At 48.2% G+C, this 22,196-nt stretch overlaps 1 protein-coding gene across 5 annotated transcripts in view; it reads right to left on the reverse strand.

Annotated features, from left to right (window-relative positions):
- The window catches only part of ASAP2 (ArfGAP with SH3 domain, ankyrin repeat and PH domain 2), a 155,734-nt gene that overhangs the window by 39,462 nt on the left and 94,076 nt on the right, over positions 1–22,196 (reverse strand). For 3 of the 5 annotated variants that reach the window (XM_018055681.1, XM_018055683.1, XM_018055686.1), the window contains exons 7-13: positions 20,401–20,486; positions 14,005–14,080; positions 13,647–13,733; positions 12,806–12,814; positions 7,557–7,660; positions 6,458–6,527; positions 1,115–1,202 (exon numbers count right to left, since the gene is read on the reverse strand). In XM_018055681.1, coding sequence (XP_017911170.1) covers positions 1,115–1,202; positions 6,458–6,527; positions 7,557–7,660; positions 12,806–12,814; positions 13,647–13,733; positions 14,005–14,080; positions 20,401–20,486 — 520 coding nt within the window. The remainder of the gene's footprint in view (positions 1–1,114; positions 1,203–6,457; positions 6,528–7,556; positions 7,661–12,805; positions 12,815–13,646; positions 13,734–14,004; positions 14,081–20,400; positions 20,487–22,196) is intronic. The other 2 variants (XM_018055685.1, XM_018055682.1) reach the window with 1 other exon arrangement.

Genomic DNA, 22,196 nt, shown 5'->3' on the forward strand with positions numbered 1-22,196 from the left:
CACAGACAGCTTGATCAGCACGGCAATCCCCCTCTGGGGGAAAGATGGGTAAAGGAGGATCCTGTGGGGAAATGACTGAAGCCGGCAGTCCATCTGTTCCTCTTCTGGGCTCTCTGGGTGAGAGAGCCAAGCTGGCTTTGCAGGGCGAGGTTCAGGAGGAATGGGTGCTCCTGGGGGCTTGGTGGACCCACACCCGAAATTGCACCCTTGCTGCCCGTCTGTAGCTTGACTTGTGTTTCCCCACCACCCACGTGTGTTAAGAGAACAGAGGTGTCTTAGTGATGTGTGCCCCCAGCAACTCGCTCAGCAGGAAGAGTCAGGCAGAGTCAGGCCGGAGGCCGATCCCCGGCCTCTCAGGAGGCTGATTCCCCTGCCTCTCAGGAGGCTCATCAGGCCAGGGTCTTCTCACTTTGCCCTGTCTCCCTTGATTGTCCCGGGGGCTGTGAGCGTTAAACTACATAGTAAACTCCCCAGCCTCAATAATACAACTCCACACACGTCTTTAAAAGCCTCGCGATCTGAGGAGAGACGGAGGCTAATGAGACAGCATTTATCTTCAGGGGAGGTTGAGAGGCCTCACGCCACAAAGGAGCAGTCTGTGGGGTTCTTCTGGGTGTGCCCCCAAAACAAGCAGCACTCAGGAACAAAAATGCTGATTCTATGGTGGAAAAACAAATTGATTTCCAACCTGGGGGTCTCAAGGGCTCTGCTGGGGGCCACATCACACCAATATGGCAGCGTTTCTAACATCCCCCAAGTCAGAGGAGCTCTGAAGACAGAGTCGCCCTATTTTCACAGTAAAAGGACTGTAGGCTGGAGGGTTGATCTAGCACAATCTCCTTGTTTACAAAGAGGAAACTGGAGGCCCGGGAAGCGGAGAGGGTGTGGTGGGTTTACAGAGCCCCCGAGTGAAGCAGCTTCATGTCCTGAACCCAAGAGACCAGCAAGCTGACCGTGGTCACCACGGGGGAAAGAGAGGATGCAGTCACCGGAAAAAAGGCATTTCTCCATGAAAACCAATTCTCCAAAATGCACTGTTTGAAATGGGGTTGATACCCTAGACGAGAGTTTAAAATAATTTCTCTGCAGCAGAGTGTCTGAGAAAGAAGCTTACGTGAAATTAGGTCAAAACACTTCTTCTCCTCGGGGTTGGTTTTCACTTGGCAGGTTAACAGGTTAAGCTTTGCGGGAGGCCGGTTAGCCTGTCGAAAGACAAAAACAAAAAACAAAATCAGATCTGGGTGGAAAGGAATGGGAAACCACAGCATCATTCCTTATCAAAATGCAGCAAGAACAGGGTGTCTCGGAGCTGCAAAAACAGCGACCAGAAGGCAGGCTTTCTCTGGAAGGCACGACACAGGCACCTGGCAGGGTGTCCCTGGGTCTCGGCTCCCAGGGGGCAGCTGTCCCTCCTGGCAAGGGACACTCGGGGGCCCACACCCCCACCCGTCTGGGGGGACAAGTGATGCTGGGCCAGCTTTGAGGTCCAAGGGCAGTGGGCTCCCTGAGATCAAAATGCTCCCTGGCCAAAGCCCAGAGGCACTCCGTCCTGATCAGCTGGGAACACGGGCTCCCAGATCAGCTTCTAGCGACCTCAAAGTGTTTTCTTGAGCACTTTCAGGGAGAGTAATCTCAGGGCACAAACATAATGGTGAAATCATATCCCCGGCTTTCTGAAATAATGATAGATGATAGATTCATGATCCTTAATGCCAGCCATCTGTGACTGAACTTTCCACAAAACCCCCCTCGTTCACATATGTATCCCCTCCCCACTCCACGCACAGTGGTAACAAGAGATCACAGCACCCTTTTGTCAGAGACGTGGCAAAAATGACTACTTTACTACCATTTCAAAAACTATCATACCTAGTTCCCAGAAAGCAAGGGGCAGAGGATAAGAAGCTAATTTCGGAAAAAAAATAATTCCAAATGGCAAAATGCCCTCGGAAATCTTGGAGAAACCTCCCAGTATGAATGGCTTGTCTTACCACCCACCACGCTGCTAAAACAGAGACCGAATCAAATGTCTCAGAGTTCAGCCATTCTTACTCACCCTTCCCAAGGCCACCAGACGAGGCAAGAAGTGGCAGACGCCTGGATGCGGGACTAACCGAGACACACACTCACACCTGGGCAGACCAGCATTTACAGACCCACTTCCACTGAGCTGGGAGTCGAGAGTGAGGGCCTCCATTCCAAGAGGGCTGACCCCAGCAGTGTGAACAAGGGTTGGATAAAAGGAACTTGGGTGTGAGCAGAAGCTGGACAGACAGGGTTGGGCTGGACCCTCCTGGTCACGGCCATGTTGCCCTCATCCCTCACATGGAAATCATGGGGTATCCATCACAACAGACGCCCCAGGTTGTCAGAAATCCGTGCTCCAGGACTCTATGCTCGGCCTGATCCAGCACACCTTGACAATCCCAAGTACCATAAATCCAGTTTCAGATCTGTATCAGGAGAGTTAACTGGCTTGTTGGGAACCAGAAGACCTAATGGTATATTTCTACAGTAGGAGCCCACACCACCACAACTGCAACCGAGCGCTTCCCTAAGGGGCTTGGCCCACAAGAGGCATCCATCTACTGTGTTACCTCTCGGGATCCCACAACTGTTCAGGTGCACTCAGGGGACGTTCCCGGACTACTTCCAAGTGCTGATGTCCACTGAATCTAGATACAGGAGTGGTGAAAGGGGTGATGACAGATTGTGGTCAATGCAGAAACGCTTCCATGGACGAGAAGATGATTTTGAATAAGAGCAGATACTTTTACTCAGTTGCTGCTGTTGTTCTTGGGGTTATTATCGTATGTGCTTATATGAGGCAGGCACTGTTGAAAGCATTTTTAAAGAACTCACTCATTTAATTCTCCTAGAGAGGAACTGCTCCACTATTTACAAAGAAAGGGAGCCTGACAGTAAATCTGATGATGCAGGCACAGTTTGGGAGCAGTGATGCCAACTCTGGAACCAGGCAGCCCGGCACCGGAGCCCAAGCTCCGGACGGCCCTCGACACGGCTTCCTGGGAAGCAGAGCCACACCTGGCTTATCTCTCAGTGTCCTGAGTGCAGCAAAGAACCACACTGGAGTGAGCGCTCCCCTCCGTCCGTCCCCCTCCAACCTGTGTTCTTTCATTTTCCCTGGCCAGTTGGGAAAGCGGTCCATTCTTACTGAGACTCAGCTCCTCTCAAAGACAGACTTTTGACTTCACTGTGAGCGCATCATGAGACACACAAAACACTGGAAAAATATCCAGTGCCTATCTATGAAATAGGAATGATGACAGAGTGAATGTGGCTACCATCCCAAAAGGATAACTGTGAGAATGGGCCACGACACACAGAAGCCGACCACGTCGAGCTGTTCCGAGTTTTACACTAACAAGGGCTTGCTACTGGCCCATTCAGATTAATGATGAGCTTGTCAGCAAAGCTGTCCGAAAAATTCACGGGAGAAAAATTTTAAGCAGAGAACATTCTATCCATTAAATTCCCTCCATGCTACAATTTGGGGGGCAACGCTCCCATCATTAAAATTCAGCTGTGGAACAGGTCCATCTAGTTCCCCAGATACCAATGTTTCTTGAAGGCCTAATTTGAAGAGCCCTAGTTTAGCAGGAAAAAACTCAGGAAGGAGCAGAAAACAGACCTACAGCCCTAAGTGTCTGCTGTGAAGACACGGGTTATTAGTGAGGCTCCATTTTAAGCAGGCTACTCCATTTTTCCCCAATTTGTCAGGCTTTTAAAAAGGAAGCTTATATTCTTCCTTCTGCCTGATTGATAATCATTAAAAAAATTTTTTTAAAGATTTTTTTAAGAGCCAACAGACTTTTCTCTTCCAGCTTGGTGCAGTCTCCAATCTTTGGCAGTGTGGCAAAGCGATGAATCTGGCAAGGAGGATATCTAATTAGAGTCATTTTGTCCCAAGGATAACTTCTTTCCGGTGCCAGAAAACACAATTAGCCTTGGCTAACGGGGAATACCAACTTGGGCTTCCTACTGAATCCACCCCGGATGTCATCATTGCCCCTCTGCTGAAACACAGAAGACAATCATCTCCTGTACCAAAGGCTGCCGGCTCCCTGGGAAGAAACCAGCTTTCCTAACAATGCGAATACATCCCAAGCTTCCACACGACTTAAAGACCTGGTTCTCAGCTGGGTGGTGGATTCTGCTTTTAAGATTCCCATTTACTTGGTCGAGTCTTGGAAAAACTGCCCCCTTTTTTTTCCTGATGATAAATTAGCACACTAAGGGAGATGCTGGCTGAACAGGTAAGCTACACAAGGAGCCAGATTCAAACCAGACCAAACCAAACAGGCCTCTCTCCTTTCTCAGTGGGGGTTCATTCACGTGTGAACGCTCTGTGGGTGCGGTGGCACTGGGGTGCTGGGGTCTGCCTTCTGCAGCAAGCAGGGAACCCTGCTGAAGAAATAGGGCTGACTTGTTTCCCAGGGCGGGCAGAGGGACGAAGCCCCCACCTGCCACTCTTCTGGGCTGGAGGCAGAGGTCATCGAGGTCAGGCAGCTAAAGGCAGGAGGAGGCATCCAGAGAGAAGGACTCCCTGCAGCAAAAACCCCAAAGAGGAAGCACTCACTCAACACGCGGTGGTGTGGCGAGCTGAGCTGTCACCACGCTAGTAAAGCTGGTTATAACTGTACTATCTGCTGAAAACTGGGACAACCGGCAACATTTAAAGAAAACTAAGCCTCTGTATCTTTTAAGAGGAAGCTCAAGCAACAGAAGTGATGAGAACCAATGTTGTCAGCAAAGGATTACCAGAAATGACCAGGCCTGTTGTCATCTCTGAAGTGCAGGCAGAACCACTCTTTGGTTCAAGCTGAGGCCCTGGGTCTCGTGGACACGCCAGTGAAGCCGAAGAGACCCGATGACTTTAGGACTGTTAACAAGCATGCAGGGAAACCCAGTCTTACTTTATAACATTTTCTGCACTGAGACAGTAAATCTGAGTTAAAACAGAGTAGAGAACAGCTGGAAAGCAAACCACAGAATCACAGGTGTTAAGGCAGGAAAGGAACCTGGCCTTCCTTCATTTTTTCCATTCTCCATGTTAAGGAAGCTTGATGACTGAATCAGTCTGCTTTCCTTAGTCGACAGCACTGTCACTCTGACACACACACACCCCTATATGGACAGACACCCTGACACACACACACACCCTATATGGACAGACACCCTCACACACACACACACACACACACACACACACACACCCCTATATGGACAGACACCCTGAAACACACACACACACACACACACCCCTATATGGACAGAACTTCACATCAGGACCCAGACTGCAAGGCCCCACAGGACGAGGTGACTGTAAAGAAGGCCCATGAAGGCCGGATTTTAGAGAAATGACCTTCAACTGCCCAGGCGGGAGCCCTACTCCACCCACAGGTCAGAGGCCCCCAGAGACCCCTCCTGACTCTTGGCACCCACTAGCTCTATGGTCTCTCCCTCCCCACAAAGGGTCAGAGGACATGAAGGAGGCCACCGCTCCCGGTGGAACACAGCCCGTGCCGCAGTGCCATCCTTCGAGCAGGGTTTATTCTGTCTCCATACTCAACATGGACAAGGGCCGTTTCCCTGGAACCATACTGAGCCATGAGCTCTGTCTGGGTGCCCAGAGAGCCTGTGTGAGCTCCTTCCCAGCTCTGCCCGTCCCAGGGGAGCTGGTGATGGTGGGGGAAAGAAGAAGGCTCTTCTCCATTATGGGCCTGCGGTCAGGAGCATGGGAACACAGGCCATCACCAGCATCCTTGGTCATAGCAAAAGGGCCACCAACTCCGCCTCTAGACGTTTAACAAATGTCTGTCAGCCTCCGTGGCTTTCACTAGATCCCACGTCCACGCCTGGTAAGGTGCTAACAAGCCTCAAGACCACCACAGACAAGGGCTGTGTCTGTAACTGTGGTTACAAGTCCCGGTCTCCACAAGCCAGATTAGCCAACCATCCTGTTCCAACTGGTTTTCCAATTGACTCAGCCGATGTTGGCTCAGTTTCCTACGTGGGCAACTGTATACAGGATTGGAGAAAAGAACTTGATGAAGGCTGGGTGCAGTGTGTCTACAATGAAGTTACTGAAATCTCTCCTCTCTTAGGTTTCTGATTCCCAGAGTCCTGACCGCCTGTTTTCCTCTAATGGAAAAGAAGAAATCATCCCAAGTGCGATGTTCAATTTCCAAACACAGACCACCCGACTCCTCAGATGTTCCTGACGCTGTTAGGCAGCAAGAGCCCCTGATCAGGGAACCGTGAACAAGCAGCAGGTGTACCAAACAGAGGAGGAACCCAGACAAGCTCTTCTCAGCAGGAAATGTGCTTAAAATGCACCCTCAGGGCCAGCACCCAGGGCCGGGTCCCCTCCCCAGGCCTCCAGCCCGCACCTCTCATCCCATTACCATGGGGACCGCGATGAGAGGATACTTACAGTGCCATGGGATATGGTCAGAAAGCCGTTTTTCACCGAACACTTCCTTTTCTGCCACACTTTTCGGATCCTTACAGATACATGGGGAAAAATAAGGAGTTCAGAGATTGTGGACGCAGGACAACACACACACACCACCCCCCAAGCCTCTAGCAATGCCATCTACACACACACACACCCCCCACCTCCCCGAGCCTCTACCAACACCATCTATGCGTGTACACATACCCTGAGCCTCTAGCGATGCCATCTACACACACACACACCCCCATCCCCTGAGCCTCTAGCGACGCAGTCTGCGCACACACACATACCAAGCCTCTAGCAATGCCATCTACACACACACACACCCCAAGCCTCTAGTGACACTGTCTACACACACGCAGACGCACACCCCAAGCCTCTAGCGATGCCGTCTATGTGTGCGCACACACCATGAGCCTCTAGCAACACTGTCTAAACACCCCCCCCCGAGCCTCTAGTGACGCCATCTACATACACACACATACCCCAAGCCTCTAGCAATGCCATCTATGTGTACACACACACCCTAAGCCTCTAGCGACATGGTCTACACACACACACACACACACACACACACACCCCTACGCACACCCCTAGCCTGTAGCGACACTGTCTACACACACACACACCCCTACGTATACCCCTAGCCTGTAGCGATGCTGTCTACACTCACACCCCTATGCACACCCCTAGCCTGTAGCAATGCTGTCTACACACACCCCTACATATACCCCTAGCCTGTAGTGACCCTGTCTACACACACACACCCCTACGCATGCCCCTAGCCTGTAGCGACACCGTTTACACACACACATGCACACCCCTAGCCTGTAGCGATGCGGTCTACACACACACACACACCTCTAGCCTGTAGTGACGCCATCTACACACACACATGCACACCCATAGCCTGTAGCAATGCCGTCTACACACACACACACCCCTACACACATCTCTAGCCTGTAGCAATGCCGTCTACACACACACACACCCCTACACACATCCCTAGCCTGTAGCAACACCGTCTACACACACACACGCACACCCCTAGCCTGTAGTGACCCCGTCTACGCACCCGTCACTCTTCTTATAGAGGTTGCCGGTGCGCTCTGTGCCGTGCTCCTTGTTCCCCTGAGGCTGGTGTAAACTATAGGCTGTGCTCTGGCGCATTTGCAAATCCTGAAAAGGGTCAAGAAGCGAGTTGTTTTTAATCCTATCCAGATTCCAACTTTCAAAAGGCAACACACAAAGACACTTATGCCCTTACAAAAAAGAGCTTTTTTTTTAAATTAGAGAATTTCCCCTCTTAAACACATCCAAAAAGGGACATACAATTCATATCCTGGGACCCATAAATGCCACCCACAGGCTGGAGAGGGAGATGACAAACACCGGCACCCCTAAACTGGCTGAAAGAAGAAGGGGCTGTCTGGCAGTGACTTGCGAAGTTACTTAGATTTTACTTATTTACAAGCCTTAAGTCCCTGACAATGGCAAGAAGCTCCTGGTGCAGCAAAAGCAGCCTTTGGGAAGAAAGGAAACACAGCGCGCTGACAGAGATGAGGCTTTCAAGCAAAACTCACAAAAGCAACATTCTGCCTCTTTCCTTGGGCAAGTTACTAAGCTCCGCGCCTCAGTTTCCTCCCGGGAAAACAGGAAACAACTGCTGGTCAGGACCGTAAACCTAGAAGGCTCAAGGGAGACTACCCGTGTGAACACCTGAAACGTAGCACACGTGAACGCCACCCTCCTCTGACCCATGCACCCCAGCAGCGGGGCCGTGGGCATCCCTCGGGGCAGACCGTCCACCCCATCAGCTGAGAATCTGGCCCATTCCACCACACCCGGCAAACTCCAGCCTTCTTGAACTAATTCCTTATTACGGCGCGAGGCCGGGGCCAAAGGCATTCTTTCGCTCTGGCTATCCTGTCCCAGCGTCATCTACTGGAAAGATGACTCCTTCCTCACTGGAAAGTGAAAGTCACTCAGTCGTGTCTGACTCTTGTCTGACGCCATGAACTGTAGCCCACCAGGCTCCTCTGCCCATGGAATTCTCCAGGCAAGAGCACAGGAGAGGGTTGCCATTACCTCCTCCAGGGGATCTTCCCAACCCAGGGATTGAACACAGGTCTCCTGCATGGCAGGCAGGTTCGTGACCATCTGAGCCACCAGGGAAGCCCTTCTCATTGCACTGTCTTAACACCTTTGCCGAAAATCCACTGACCGTAAATGTGAGGGTTTCACTGATTTATGTGCCCATCATCACGTCAATGCCACACTGTCCTGACTTTGTGGTAAGTTCTGAAACCAGAAAGGCTGAGTCCTCCAACTTTATTCTTCTTTTTCAGGACTGCTGTGGCCATTCTGGGTCCTTCCTTTTGCATTTCCATATGAATTTAGAATCAGCCTGCGGATTTCTGCAAATAGGCAGCTGGGATTTTATTTTGGTAAGGATGGCACTGAATCTGTAGATCAATTTGGGGGCATACTGCCATCCTAAGAATAGTAAGTTTTCCAATCCATGAACATGGGCTGTCTTGTACTGACTTTTTAAACTCTGAAATATAGGTGAGATAATTCAGCCAAAAAAAAAAAAAAAATTTTTTTTTTAAATCTTCATCAGAGAAATCAATAATATGCACAACCATTCCACAGCTGAACTGACAACAGAGCCTGAACAAGCAGGCCCCAGACAGGAGAAACATCCTCCTTTTCCACGGGGATTCATGCCCCTAAGCAACTAAGGCAAACAGCTCATTCATGAGATGAGAATGGTTCCAGTTCCCACATTCTCTCAGAAGGGCAGCATACACTGGCACTAGACATTTAGAGCAAACCAGCTTTAAACATCACTGGAAATGAATGCAGTAGAGGGGAAATGGAGAAACAGTGTTCACTTATCTGAATCTCTGCTACAGACTAAAAATAGACCTGTCAAAAGGCTACACTGTACAACCAACAAATATGTCTATTGATCTGCGGAGGGGAAAAAAATAAAAACCCTGAACAAAGTAAGTGGTGAAACGTGACACACTGCTAAAAGTGTTCCTGCCGTGCATATTAATCAGAGCTCTTCACAGGTCTTACGAATGGGATATAAAGGACGTTCTTCTTTTCAACAGAATCAGACGCGATGCCAGAGGCTGGGGAAGAAATTACTGTTTTATTCTTCAGACAAGGTGTTTCTTGAATCAATTTTAAAGTGCAAGCAAATCTGAAACTATAAAATTTAAAATTTGTAAGAGGAATATAATCCATCTAATATAAAACTGAACCTGCTTTAGAACTATTTTAGCACCTTCCGTCTACTGTGACCCAACAAAAAAACAGCCTTTCTTTACCTATTTATACAACATGTGATCAAGGGAAGGAAGTAAAACTGGCCCTTTCACATAACCAACATTTCAGTTGAACGGAATGTACATCAAGGGACAAGAGCCTTTCATTCTAAGGAGATCCATCACCTAACAACACGGACAACTGGCCGGGGCGTCCACACTGCCCAGACTGCTGAAGACTCTCCATCGTAGCCATGCTTCCCCAGGAGGGCCAAGGATGCCCTAAGACCCGAATGAGTGAGCCTCCCCATGGAGACAGTTTGTATGTCTGAAGCACACAGGTTATGTAGGCATTTTACAGACCTTCATAAAGTGCTCATAAAAGTCTATCAACACCCATATACCCTCTGTCCTGTGACACCCAGACAAATCCCCAGATCCCAGGCACCAACCAAGATCTTCAGTTTTGTGTGGCCTTATGAAGGGTTAGCCACTGGAGCCTACAGAGATAGAAACCACCCAGATGAACAGTAGACTTCGTATCTGCAATCTTCAGGAGTGGGGTGGGGACATGACCTGCGCACAGTTGCTCAGTCGTGTCTGACTCTTTGCAACCCATGGACTGTGGCCCGCCAGGCTCCTCTGTCCATGGGACTTTTCAGGCAAGAACACTGGAGCGGGTTACCACTTCCTACTCCAGGGGATCTTCCTGACCCAGGAATCAGTCCCACATATCATGAGTCTCCTGTGCTGGCAGGCAGATTCTTTACCACTGCACCACCTGGGAAGGCCTTGGGAGAAGGAGGATGCCGCATATTATTTTACACACACACACACCCCAGAAGTATCAGGGGGAGAGAAACACACACACACACCCAAGAAATATCCCTGAGCTCCCTAGGAATCTAGAACATCACAAACACTTTTACGTTTTATCCATCCGCCTCTCAGAAAGTCTATGTTCAGACAACTGTTATGATGAGCGGATTGGAGGCTTCAAGTCTCTCTGCCAAGGAGGGGTGTGATGTCCACCTGTACCCATCTTCCCCAGGCATGTCCCTGGACACAGGGGCATGGACACACCGGGCGGGGCTCTGCTAAGTGAGCACTAAGCTGTGGTCTGCGAACATCTCTTACCACCTGTTCCCCGTTAGCAGCACTTGTTTTTGGCCATTGCCATGCAGCTTGTGGGATTTTAGTTCCCCAACGAGGGATTGAACCTGAGCCCTGGCAGTGAAAGCGCCAAGTCCTAACCACTGGACCGCCAGAGAGTTCCCTCTGAGTAGCTTCTTAAAAGATACTATCTGACAGAGATATTATTAAAGTCACATAATACAGCTGGAAAGAGAAGAGCCCTGCAGTGGAAGAGACCAGGACTCAAACCTGAGTTCACTCCAGCAAGTGCATTTCTCAGACTCAAGTTGTAAATGTGGGCTAACGCTACCTCCCCTGCCATGCTGCTGTAAGGCCTGATTACTAGTCACACTTAATAAGTGCCTGGAAAATCCTGAGAAGTGAAGCAGGCAGGAAACGCCACAGAGGACATAGAGGTTAAGTCCTACCAACCAACAACGCAGTTTCTTTGGGGCATGTTACCTAATTTTTATGAACTATAATCATGGAGATTTAGAATTTTTAAAACACTGAATAAAATCCATCAACACCTTCATTTTTCTATGCCACAGAAGAGAATCCAAAAAGAAGCAATGAGAACTAAACAGGAATGCCCAAATGTTCAATTCTTGTAACTGAAGGGACCTCAATTACAAAAATCATTTAAAAATAGATCAAATTTAACTTATACTTTTTTTTTTTTAACTACTTGCAGTGTATTCACAGAATGTCCAGCTGATGAAATATCATCATCAAAAAGCAACACAGGGTGTGAGACACAGAAAAGACAACACATTCACAGCCAGTGGATGGGTGGGTTCCATCTCTGGGTGTAAAGCCAGAGGAGCCGGTCAAGAAGGTCCACCTGACCGACCCCTGTGTGCATCTGGGGCAGACAGGCTGGTCAACAAAAAACCAGAAAAACAGCAAGCCATTGAAGACTTCTGGTCTATGCTGGTAAGTCTGTTACACTTTTCTGCAGAGCTATAAATAATCTCCTCTTCCCAGGCAGCCAAAGCAAACACAGGCCTCCCTCTCTGTGCCCAGAAGGCTACTGAACCCCAGCACCTGCTATCTGGAATTTTAAACCTGGGTTTTGCTTCACAGGTCTGACCCTTCTTCAGGGATCCTTCTTGAGTTCTCTGGGGCTGGTGGCTCCTACATCAATGCCATCTCCTCTGGTTACAATCAGGCCACTGTAGTCTCCATACTCCAAGCTCTCCGCACCCCCCCCCCCTTTTGCTGTTTATAGTCCATGTTTGGGAATATCAGGACCTAGATTTCTCTAGCCCGGGAGGAAGTCACCAGGCTGTGAGAAATTTCCAGCACTACATCCAACCTCAATCTGCCAACCGTTCACTCAGCTGACCTGTGTTTACCAAGAGCCTACGGAAGGAGCAATATGGTGAGATGACGTGATGGCCGGCAAGGCACAGAAGGCTGGAAGGCCTCCTCTGCCCGCTTGAGGTTCAGCTGGAGAAAAAAGCATTTGTACACTTGAGGACATGGCCAACAAGCCCCCACATATATATGCTGTCATTTTTTTTAAAAAGTCACTCAAACAGAATGTGCAATACAGATCACTGGGGCTGGGAGGAACAGAGGCGGCCCGTGCTCCCGAGGCAGGCACCGAGGTGCTTCAGGAGACAGGCAGAACTCAGTGATGCAATGGAAGGGGAGGGGGCCAGGGTTTCACCTTCACAAAGGAGTGGACCCCCTCAAAGGCTAAACTGGAAATCTGGAAAACTTCCATTTCACTAACAGTTATGCATTCAAATTCTCTGGTCTTTAATAAAACCCACAGCTCTTGGAAGAGGAAGCACAAAAATAAAAATGGCTACTAGACATTTCACGGAAGAAATATTTATTTTTTGAAGTTCATAAAGAAAGCATGCAAAGTTCTACGATTTATTAAAAATACTGAACTACTTACTCTCCTAGACTTCGGTCACAAAAGGTAAATGCATTCGGGAGAAAAACAACAATATTCAGTTATAGTACAAGAACTTCAAACAAAATAGAGCATACCAAAATGCTAGCAGTGAACTTTACACTCTGCTAAGTCTTTTAATAGATGACTCATTTCACTGACAATTGAAATTCACTTAATTTCACTGACAAGGATGTGGGTTTGCATTAAATTTCACATTGTAATATCTGCACTGTAGCAAACATGTGAAATCATCTTAAAATGTACCTTTTAATGGTTTTTCTATTAAGCTCCCCACATACAAATGATCACTGCAAATGTGTTAGTACACAGAGAAGGAATAATTATATGAAAGAGATGATGTAAGATACTAAGGTTTCTACCCATCAGAAAGCAGAAAATCGAGCTCCTCCCATTTTATGGAACATCATCTCCGGGCTTGATGACTCAGATGGTCACCAGTCACCTGCTGGTGCCACACAGGCAGGGCCCATGGACATCAGGGCAGAGGAACCACAGAGCCCTGGGGAGTTAATCAACAGTAATTGATATGAATGACGAGGGTCTACGTGAAGAGACGTTAAGATGGATGGAGCAGCAATTGTTGAGATGCTGCCATTAAGGCAAGGCTTATGGTAATGGTTCCTCACGAAATAAGCATATTTTAAAAGATGGTTTTATAAAACCAACTCAAAGAACAAACTACATATTTTCATGCTGTCCAATACAACCTCGGAGTGAAGGAGCGCCCAGAGACCTGGATCTCACCTCTTCAGTCCTAGAGCCCCCGAGACTAAGGGATGAAAGGATAAAGTAGTGGTTTTTCAAACTTAAATCCCCTCACCTCCTTCTGTTCAACCTGTAATGCCGATTTCAGAATATCTCGGAGCTGTATCAACTGCCTTCTCTCTTCGTCCTGGGCCTGTTTGATCTTTAAAAAACATAAAAAAGCAGAGAAAGTATGGCTGAGGTGCAGCGAGATGGTGGAGCTCATGGTTATTTCTCAACAACTGCAACCTTCCCCTCTGAACCAAGAGGGAGGATAGAGCGGGAACCCCGTTCCCCACGCTCCGTGGGGGCGCTCCAGGGCAGTCACGTTCTGGGCAGTGCGGCATGCAAACACGAGATCACACGGGAGCCATGTTTAAATCCAAGTGCGTAGTGCATACTTTCGACACTCACGTGGGAGGGAAGTTACTTACTGTGTGAAGGTCTGTGGAAAGTGTTTCAATGGAAGGTTTGAGGCTTTCAACTGCTTTCAGTCCATCCTGGAAAAAACTAGGAAGAAAAAAGAGCTTAGGCTGTGTTTCATAAAAGAGAAAACAATTTTGTTAGATGGAGAAAAAAGACTTCTATAAGGAAATGGCTGAGATCACGATGTAATTCCTGGGGGGAAAAGACTAGGAACCAAACTTTAAAATATCAGGCAAACGACGAACGAAGTGATGTTCTAAACTATGAGCAATGAATTGAGAAGGAACTGCAATAAGCCAAGTGTCTGTGATTTTTCCTGGAAGATTCAGATGGTCAGCAGTCACTTGCTGAGGCTGCACAGGCAGTCTGTGGACACCAGGGTAGGGGAGCCACAGAGTCCAAGCAAGAGAAACAACCATCCGAATAATGAGAGTCTATGTGACTAGGCGCTAAGAGCTACTTATCCAGCGACGAACAGAGCACAACAGGTTGAAATGCTACCGTTTCATATAAAATGAACCCTAAATTCTCAGTTTACAGTGAGAAAACAGGACTCTCCCGACAAATTGCAGCAGAGGCTTGGGTTCAGAAGTAGAAGAGTCTAAGGCCAGAGAAGCACAGTGTGAATGTAAGAATAAGACACTAAATTAGGCTCCTTAACAGGCCACAGCTAAGTGGAAAAGACAAAGGACGAAGATAAAAAGCAAGCTGGCTTAATGCCCACGGATGGCCCTGTGTGCAGAGCAGGGAGACGTGGTTGGAGAACTTGAGATCGAATATCAAAAGGAACATTTTTAACGCTCAGAACCCAGGGCTCATAAAGTCACTTATAATAAGCAATTCAGGAATGAGAATGGAGGCTGGATGAGTTTTTTTCTGCAGCTCGGCCTCTGAGCCCATTTGAGGGGAAGCAGAGGCTTCTGGGAGCTTAGGCGAGGGTTCAAAACCTGTAACAAGGCCTAAAGTGCCCACCTCCAAGCTTCAGTCCACCCTCCTCGCCCGTTTATTCACTTCTCCCTACGCCTCCACGGCCACCCAGTCATCTCTACCTCAGGCCCTTTGCACAGACTGTTCTTTCGTCTGAGGAGGCCCTGCAGTCTGCCTTCTGGTTCACCTGCTGGTCCCCACTCACTCTCCAAGTTTTCAGCTCAATACGGCCTCATCAGCAAGGTGTGCCACACTATCCTCCCTTCAAAGAGGTCTCCTCACCAGATTCTCTCAGAGATCCTGTCTCTGGCTTCGAAACTCTTGCCACAACTGCCGTTATGTGTTCACTGGGGTAACAGTTTAAAATACAGTTCCCCCATCAGACCCGAAGTTCTGGGAGAGTGAGGACACAGTACCCGCAAAGCCTGACTCATCTCAAGCGCACGATACTTGCTGAAGGAAGAAACTGATGAAGGAAGGAAGGTGTCTCTAACATCTGCCAGTTTACAGGGCGCCAAGGAGACTCTCTTCAGAAAGTAACCTGGGGTTCACACGTTTCTTTCTTTTAAACTCAGCAACAGTCCTGTGGGAATTTCCCATATCAAGTTTGCAATTAATAGGAGGGGTTGTAAAAACAATTCTGCATGACACTTAATACAATAACTCCAAGGAGGGAGGAGGAAGGAAGGAAGGGAAAAACATACACACAGCATGCGGGTCACGAACCATTATGAGCTGGTTATTAGGAAAGAGGCTGGGCTATCAGCATTTCTTACTTTAATCTTTAGATATTTGCGTAATTTCACTTTATATTCTCATTCTTGTATTTTGGCTCATTTCCCCCCCCCCCCAAATATAGAACATGCTTCTGGTAGAGCAATTGTATCCGGGGTATAATGACTTTTCCACGTGTCTGTTTCCACTGCCAGGGCAGAAATGCCATGTCTTGCACGTCCCTGTGTTTCCACTCTGAGCACAATGCCCGACCCAGAGCAGCAATTTTAAATTGAAAAGGAAACTGGGAAGCACAAACACAGGAACGAGAGGGCAAACATCTCCCTCTTGTCGTGAACTCATTTGGTTCTGATATTTTGTCTTGAGTTATATTTTTTTCTGGTATAACTATTTCACTAATCAAATTCTTATAAAATAGGTGAAGGCAAGAGGTGATGGTTGGGGGGTGGGGGGTGGGGAGGGAGAGAAGGAGGCAGAGAGGGAAGGGAAGTTGAACACACGCTAGTTTAGGGAGGGGGAGAAACATCACAGGGGATTGGCCCAGAAAGGGTCCTGCTCCCGGCATAGGGCAGCAGGTGCTTGGCCCTGGAACCTCCGAGCCTGGCAACGGTCCCCATGCGCACCCTGCAGTGGAGTCAGGTGCCCAGAGAAGAGTTTCTCATCACAGACACTGTCTGCATTGCAACACCGGGCCCTGTGCTTGCAATAACGATCCAGACTTAGATTTCATCGTTGTGGAAAGCCTTGCCAATCTTGACCATCTACCTAGAAAGCTCTTCCCCCTGATTTTCGAAACTCCTATCTGTTGTGCACCAATCCCTATTGAGACATGTGTGTCGAGTCTATCTTCTCTGCCCTTAGGGGGAACGATTCAAAACAAGGGGCCTCTTTACTAACTGCTGTCACTTCAAGCCTCAGTACAAACTCACAGGCAGTTTTCTTTGGCTGAGCCTGTCAGTGCTTTCCCAGGCTTCAACAGTATCATCCATACTACCAAATACCAAATTTTGCTCTTTATCTGATGTTTTCTAGCCTACCTGATCAGATTCTCCAGGCTTTATAATACCCCCGCTGAAATTCAACCATCATGTGCCCAACAAGCAGGGTGGCCTCCCCATCCTAAGCCTTCTCAGCAGCACCCCTCATGGCTGGTGGCCTCTGGCCCTCTCTCTTCTGGAGGGAACATCTCCTGGGCACCAGAGCGGGTCTTATTCCATCTGCAATACCAAGGACATCAGCCGCCACTGGTCACAGAGGTTCCCAGCAGGTACAAAGAACAAGTCACTGCAGAGCTCATCACCACTGTCTAGAACGTCACTGTTTTTGTTTGTTTTAAAGACTGCCTAGTTTTAGATTCCAATAGAGGACAGGAGCCTCAGTCTTCAGCAGCAAAGGCTAGTAAGACACTGTCCAGGCTCTTCTAGGAACTGGAGATGTGACTTCATTCCTTACATGATATAAAAGGCATAGATCATAAGTTTATAAGATGATCAGCTTCCTAGGTGGCTCAGTGGCAAAGCATCTGCCTGCAAATGCAGGAGAACAGAGTCTGATCCCTGGGTTGGGAAGATTCCCTGGAGGAGGAAATGGCAACCCACTCCAGTATTCTTGCCCAGAGAATCCCATGGACAGAGGAGCCTGGTGGGCTACAGTCCATGGGGTCGCAAAGAGTTGGACACATCTGAGCAACTGAAGATGAAGAAGAAGATACTCTTCAAGAAGGCTTCTGGAGAAAGCAAAAAGGAAGAAGAGTAAAGTCTGTCTAAGCAGTTCTCAGGAAGCACACGCAAGTATGCTTCCAGGGAATCTAGGCTTCACCACAAGGCCTCTGGGCACCTGCAGAGACCAGCAGCCCCCGCTGAGCAGGCTGCCTCTGCCCTGGGGTCACCGCACTCGCCAGGCTGGGCCATGCTCCTGTGAGATGTGGAGACGGAGAGTGTGAAATGGGGACACTTGGGAACTGCCTGGCGGATAAACATGTGTGTGGCCACAGGCTCCTTCATCCAATGGCTGAATCACTCAAGCTCCACATTTTATGCCATCCAAATAAGCATTTGAAAAGCCAAAGCTTCTCAAATGATTTGAAGAGCATGCAGTATATACATGTGTACACACACACACACACACTCCATCCAAAAAGGAAGTTATGGAAGATTCATCATTTTTAAAAGTTACTGAGCTCATGCCCATAAAAGGCCAACTCGTTCACTTTTCCACAAGTGGTCTGTTGCTAACCAACTGATTAGTTTGGGCAAAATAAAGGAAAAAAAAAAAAAAGGAAACCCCAGAATAACTTCTTCAAAAATAAAATATCAGCAAGGAAGCGACCCACTTCCTAAATGGCCTCATATAAGGTTACAAGGAGAAGACTGAAGAAGTAACTTGTATGATCATCACATAGCATTTTGAGTTTCTGTAAAATAATTCATCTCAAAAATTCTACAAACGGAGGGTCTTCCTGTTTTCTGAGCTCCATGCCAGGAGCTCTTCTTCTAACCCAGGACGAACCACACGACACATCCCCCTTTGCTGCTGGGCCTCGACTTCGGGAACAGCACGGCCAGAGGTGTGTTGAGAATTCCAAAGCCCAGCTCCACCCAATTCAGTGCAATTCACCACTGCAAACCTGGCCAGGGAAACACGCCGTGGCCAAAGGTAAAAAAATAAATGTCACGGAGGACATCTCTGCAGAGGATATAGTTGGGCGGGAGACACGACCCATGAAAGGCGCCATCGCGGGCACGTGCAGGCAGCACCATGGTGACAAGAGGGAAGAGCCACGTGCAGGTGGGGCGGGCGGACGTCCTCACAGCAGCAGCTCCACTTGAGCCGGGTCTCACGGGACCAGAGGCTGGGGGAAGGCACAGAAGGAACAGAACTGCGTTCCAGGCAAAGGGGACAGCAGGGCAAAGGGTATCAGTGCGGGGCATGGCCTGTTAAGGGAAAGGCATGTGGACACATGTAGGAACAACACCCTCGAGAGATTTCCACGCCACTCACACATCCCCAGCCCAGGCAGCCCGGGCTCCAGCCCCCCTCAGACACGACCCCTGCACCTGAGTGGTTGCACAGCCACCCCATCCTATCTGGTCCTTCTCAGCACCCAGAGCAACCCCATAAAAGCAGAAATGGATGGGGAGACACCTCCCTGACGTTCCCAATCAACTCCACTCTCCTCTCTTCCTGCAGCGGCCTCCTCAAGGTCACAGCCGCTCCTGGAGACTGTCACACCCCTGCTGGCTGGCTAGCTGCTGTGCCCCGTCCCACCAGTAAGTCCACACAGGTAGGAGCTCGGTTTCCTTCTTGCTGTATCACCTGGACCTTCTGTATCACTCTATGTCCTCCTGCACGCAGCAGGAGCTCAACCAACACTTGCTGAACGAATCCTCTGCTTGAAACTTTGCGCGCCTCCCCATACGTGTGGGACAGAATCTAATGCTGTGAACAAGATGCCAGGCTGTGCCCGCCTCTAGCTTTCCCATGCAGCTTCACTTCACTCATGAGGCTTCAGGTGGGCTGGCCTCTCTCCTGCCTCGAGACCCTGACCCTGCCTGGTAGGTTCTTCCCCTGCTCTCCATCAGCCAGCCCCTCCATGTCCTTCAGACCCCAGAATCCACATCCCTGGGAGAGACCTGCAGGTAACTCAAGAATCTGAACACCTCCTGTGGGCCAGGCGCTGTGCTCTGCCAGCTGGAAACCACAGCAAGGACGAAACAGAGAAGAAATCTCTGCCCTCCGTCTCGATCTAAATTAGCTCTTTCTGTTTTATTCTCTCTTAGACTCTGGTACTTCAGAACACTTTGCGAAGTGTCCAATTATACGTGGGCTTGCCTGTGTCTTGCTCTAGCAGGCGCTGTGCCCGGGATGTACACCACCCCATCTTCAGCATCTCAGGGGGCTCCCAAAACACAGCACACACCCAACAGCAGCAGTGAATGAGCCCGCAGCCTGTTCATGTCAATGATGAGATGCAGGCTGAGGAATGGGAAAGACAATGAGGCCAAGAGATGAGGCCCCGGGAGTGGAGGACTGATAGACACAGCGAAGATGAACACGTGAGCAGTCCCCTGAACCTGAACGTTTCTCCCTCTCTCCCCAGACAGCCGCCTTTGCTTAGCACATCATCTGCTTTATAGATCAGTAATACATGGAAGTATTCTCCTAATTTAAGACTCTGCATTAACACCATCTCACTTCTCTTTCAACAAAAACAACATCCAAGAATCAAACTAGTTTGGCGCTTTACCAAAAAAAAAAAGTATATTTGATAAAGTAATGTAGATTTTTATATTATTAGTTTTTGAGATATAATTCTCAAACTGTAAAATTCAACCTTTTAAAACATACGCTTCAGTGGGGTTTAGTATATTTATTCACAAAGTTGAGAAATCATCAGCCCTGTCTAATTCCAGAATATTTTCATTACCCCCCAAAAAAACCCCGTGCCCCCTGGGAGTCGTTCCCCTCCCCCGCTCCCCTCAAGCCCATTTCCGATCTTTCAAGTAAGTGGACTCATTCAGTCTGTGGTCTTCTGTTTCCAGCTTCTTTCACTTTATGTGTTTTGAAGGTTCGTCTGTGTTGCAGCATGCCTCACTGTTTCACTCTTTTTACTTATTTACTAGTATATTTTTAAATACATGCATACTTTCCTCAGCATACTACTACAGATCTCCAAGAAGCTGCCGTAAAGAGAGAAACATCTGAAATACCATGATAATGAAGGAAAAGAACCAAGAACTTACTTGCATTGAGCGTGAAAATACTTGATCAGATTCTGAAGTAAATCCACTCCCTTTTTAATCTTAATTTCATTGACCTTCAGCAGATACTGTTTAAAAAAAAAAAAACACACACACAGGAAATGTCATAGAAACAGTATATGAGCTGCACATGAACTTCTGGGGGCAGGTCGCCTCCCTGCCTTCTCTGACATCCTGTATTATGGGTAGGGCTCATGATAGATGCTTAATATTTTCTGAACGCCGCAACTAAATGCTTCTTTTATTTTGGTGCCACATGAATTACCTGACCTTTGGGTAATCAAATACTTAGTTTTAAGTGCCAAGAACTCCCTGCAATAAAACATTCTGTCTTAACCAGCTAGGGGAAACTTTTGCCCCAGTTGCATGGAAGAGTGAGGATGGTTAGAATGAAAGGGTTCCACCTTCTGGCCTCTGCTGCCCACATCCCCTGTTCCAGGGCCCTTTCTTCAGGTAGGTCACGGTCTAAACACTAACTGCTGCTGCTGTAGTTAAGGCTTTGTCTCCACACCTCTGACATTGAAACACTTTCCCAACACTTTAAATAAACATTTAAAAAAGTTTAAATTCAAATAAATTGAAATCATTTTTAACTTGGAGAATTCATTACCAATCACAAGACAGGAGGAAACCCCAGAGATGTACAGAACTAGTATCAGGATGCATATCTGAGCGCCGAAGAACTGATGCTTTTGAACTGTGGTGTTGGAGAAGACTCTTGAGAGTCCCTTGGACTGCAAGGAGATCCAACCAGTCCATTCTGAAGGAGATCAACTCTGGGATTTCTTTGGAAGGAATGATGCTAAAGCTGAAGCTCCAGTACTTTGGCCACCTCATGTGAAGAGTTGACTCATTGGAAAAGACTCTGATGCTGGGAGGGATTGGGGGCAGGAGGAGAAGGGGACAACCAAGGATGAAATGGCTGGATGGCATCACGGACTCAATGGATGTGAGTCTGAGTGAACTCCGGGAGTTGGTGATGGACAGGGAGGCCTGGCGTGCTGCGATTCATCGGGTTGCAAAGAGTCGGACACGACTGAGCGACTGAACTGAACTAAACTGAAGAGTTTATAGAACAAAAGATCCCATAAATTCCCTGTCCCCTTCACTATCAAAATAGGAGATATTTACAATCCTGAGAATAAGTCACCTCTAAGGCTGAAAGCCCCCTAGAGAGCTGCTGACCGCCACTGACCACGGGCGTCTCAGCTGTAACCTGGGAAACTCGCCTTCAAGTGTCCTGCCCGGCAGCTCTGAAACGGTAACTACATCATTGCTTTTACGTCCTCATCTCCCTCCTTTCTGATACTTATTCACTGTTAATTAAATAAGATATCTGACAATGCAGCAAAATGGTTAGATGGTGAATGAGATGTTTGGCCATGTGTCAATGTTAAAATCCATGTGCCCTTTGACCTGGAAATTCTACTTTCAGGTATTTCTTCTTCTAAGAAGACAATCATAAAAATTTACAAAGATGAATGGAAAAGAAGGTTCATTGCAGACTTGCCTGTAAAAGTGAAAAGTGGCAACAAGTCAAATGTAATGAATGGGGAACTGAAGTGTGGCGCATCCATAGAAAGAAGGGCTATTAGTAATTAAGCCAATAAAGCAGAGACTTCATGATGTGCAAAAATGTCTGTGGCACACTAGTGAGTGAAAATAATCAGAATACAAAGCAGCAGTAGAGAATGATCCTGGTTATACAAACTGTCTTTAACGTATGTGTACCAGGGACATCTGGAAGATGCGCAGCTAAGTGTCAAGGTGGTTACCTT

Source organism: Capra hircus, chromosome 11, assembly GCF_001704415.2.
Source record: "Capra hircus breed San Clemente chromosome 11, ASM170441v1, whole genome shotgun sequence".
Taxonomy (NCBI): Eukaryota; Metazoa; Chordata; class Mammalia; order Artiodactyla; family Bovidae; genus Capra; species Capra hircus.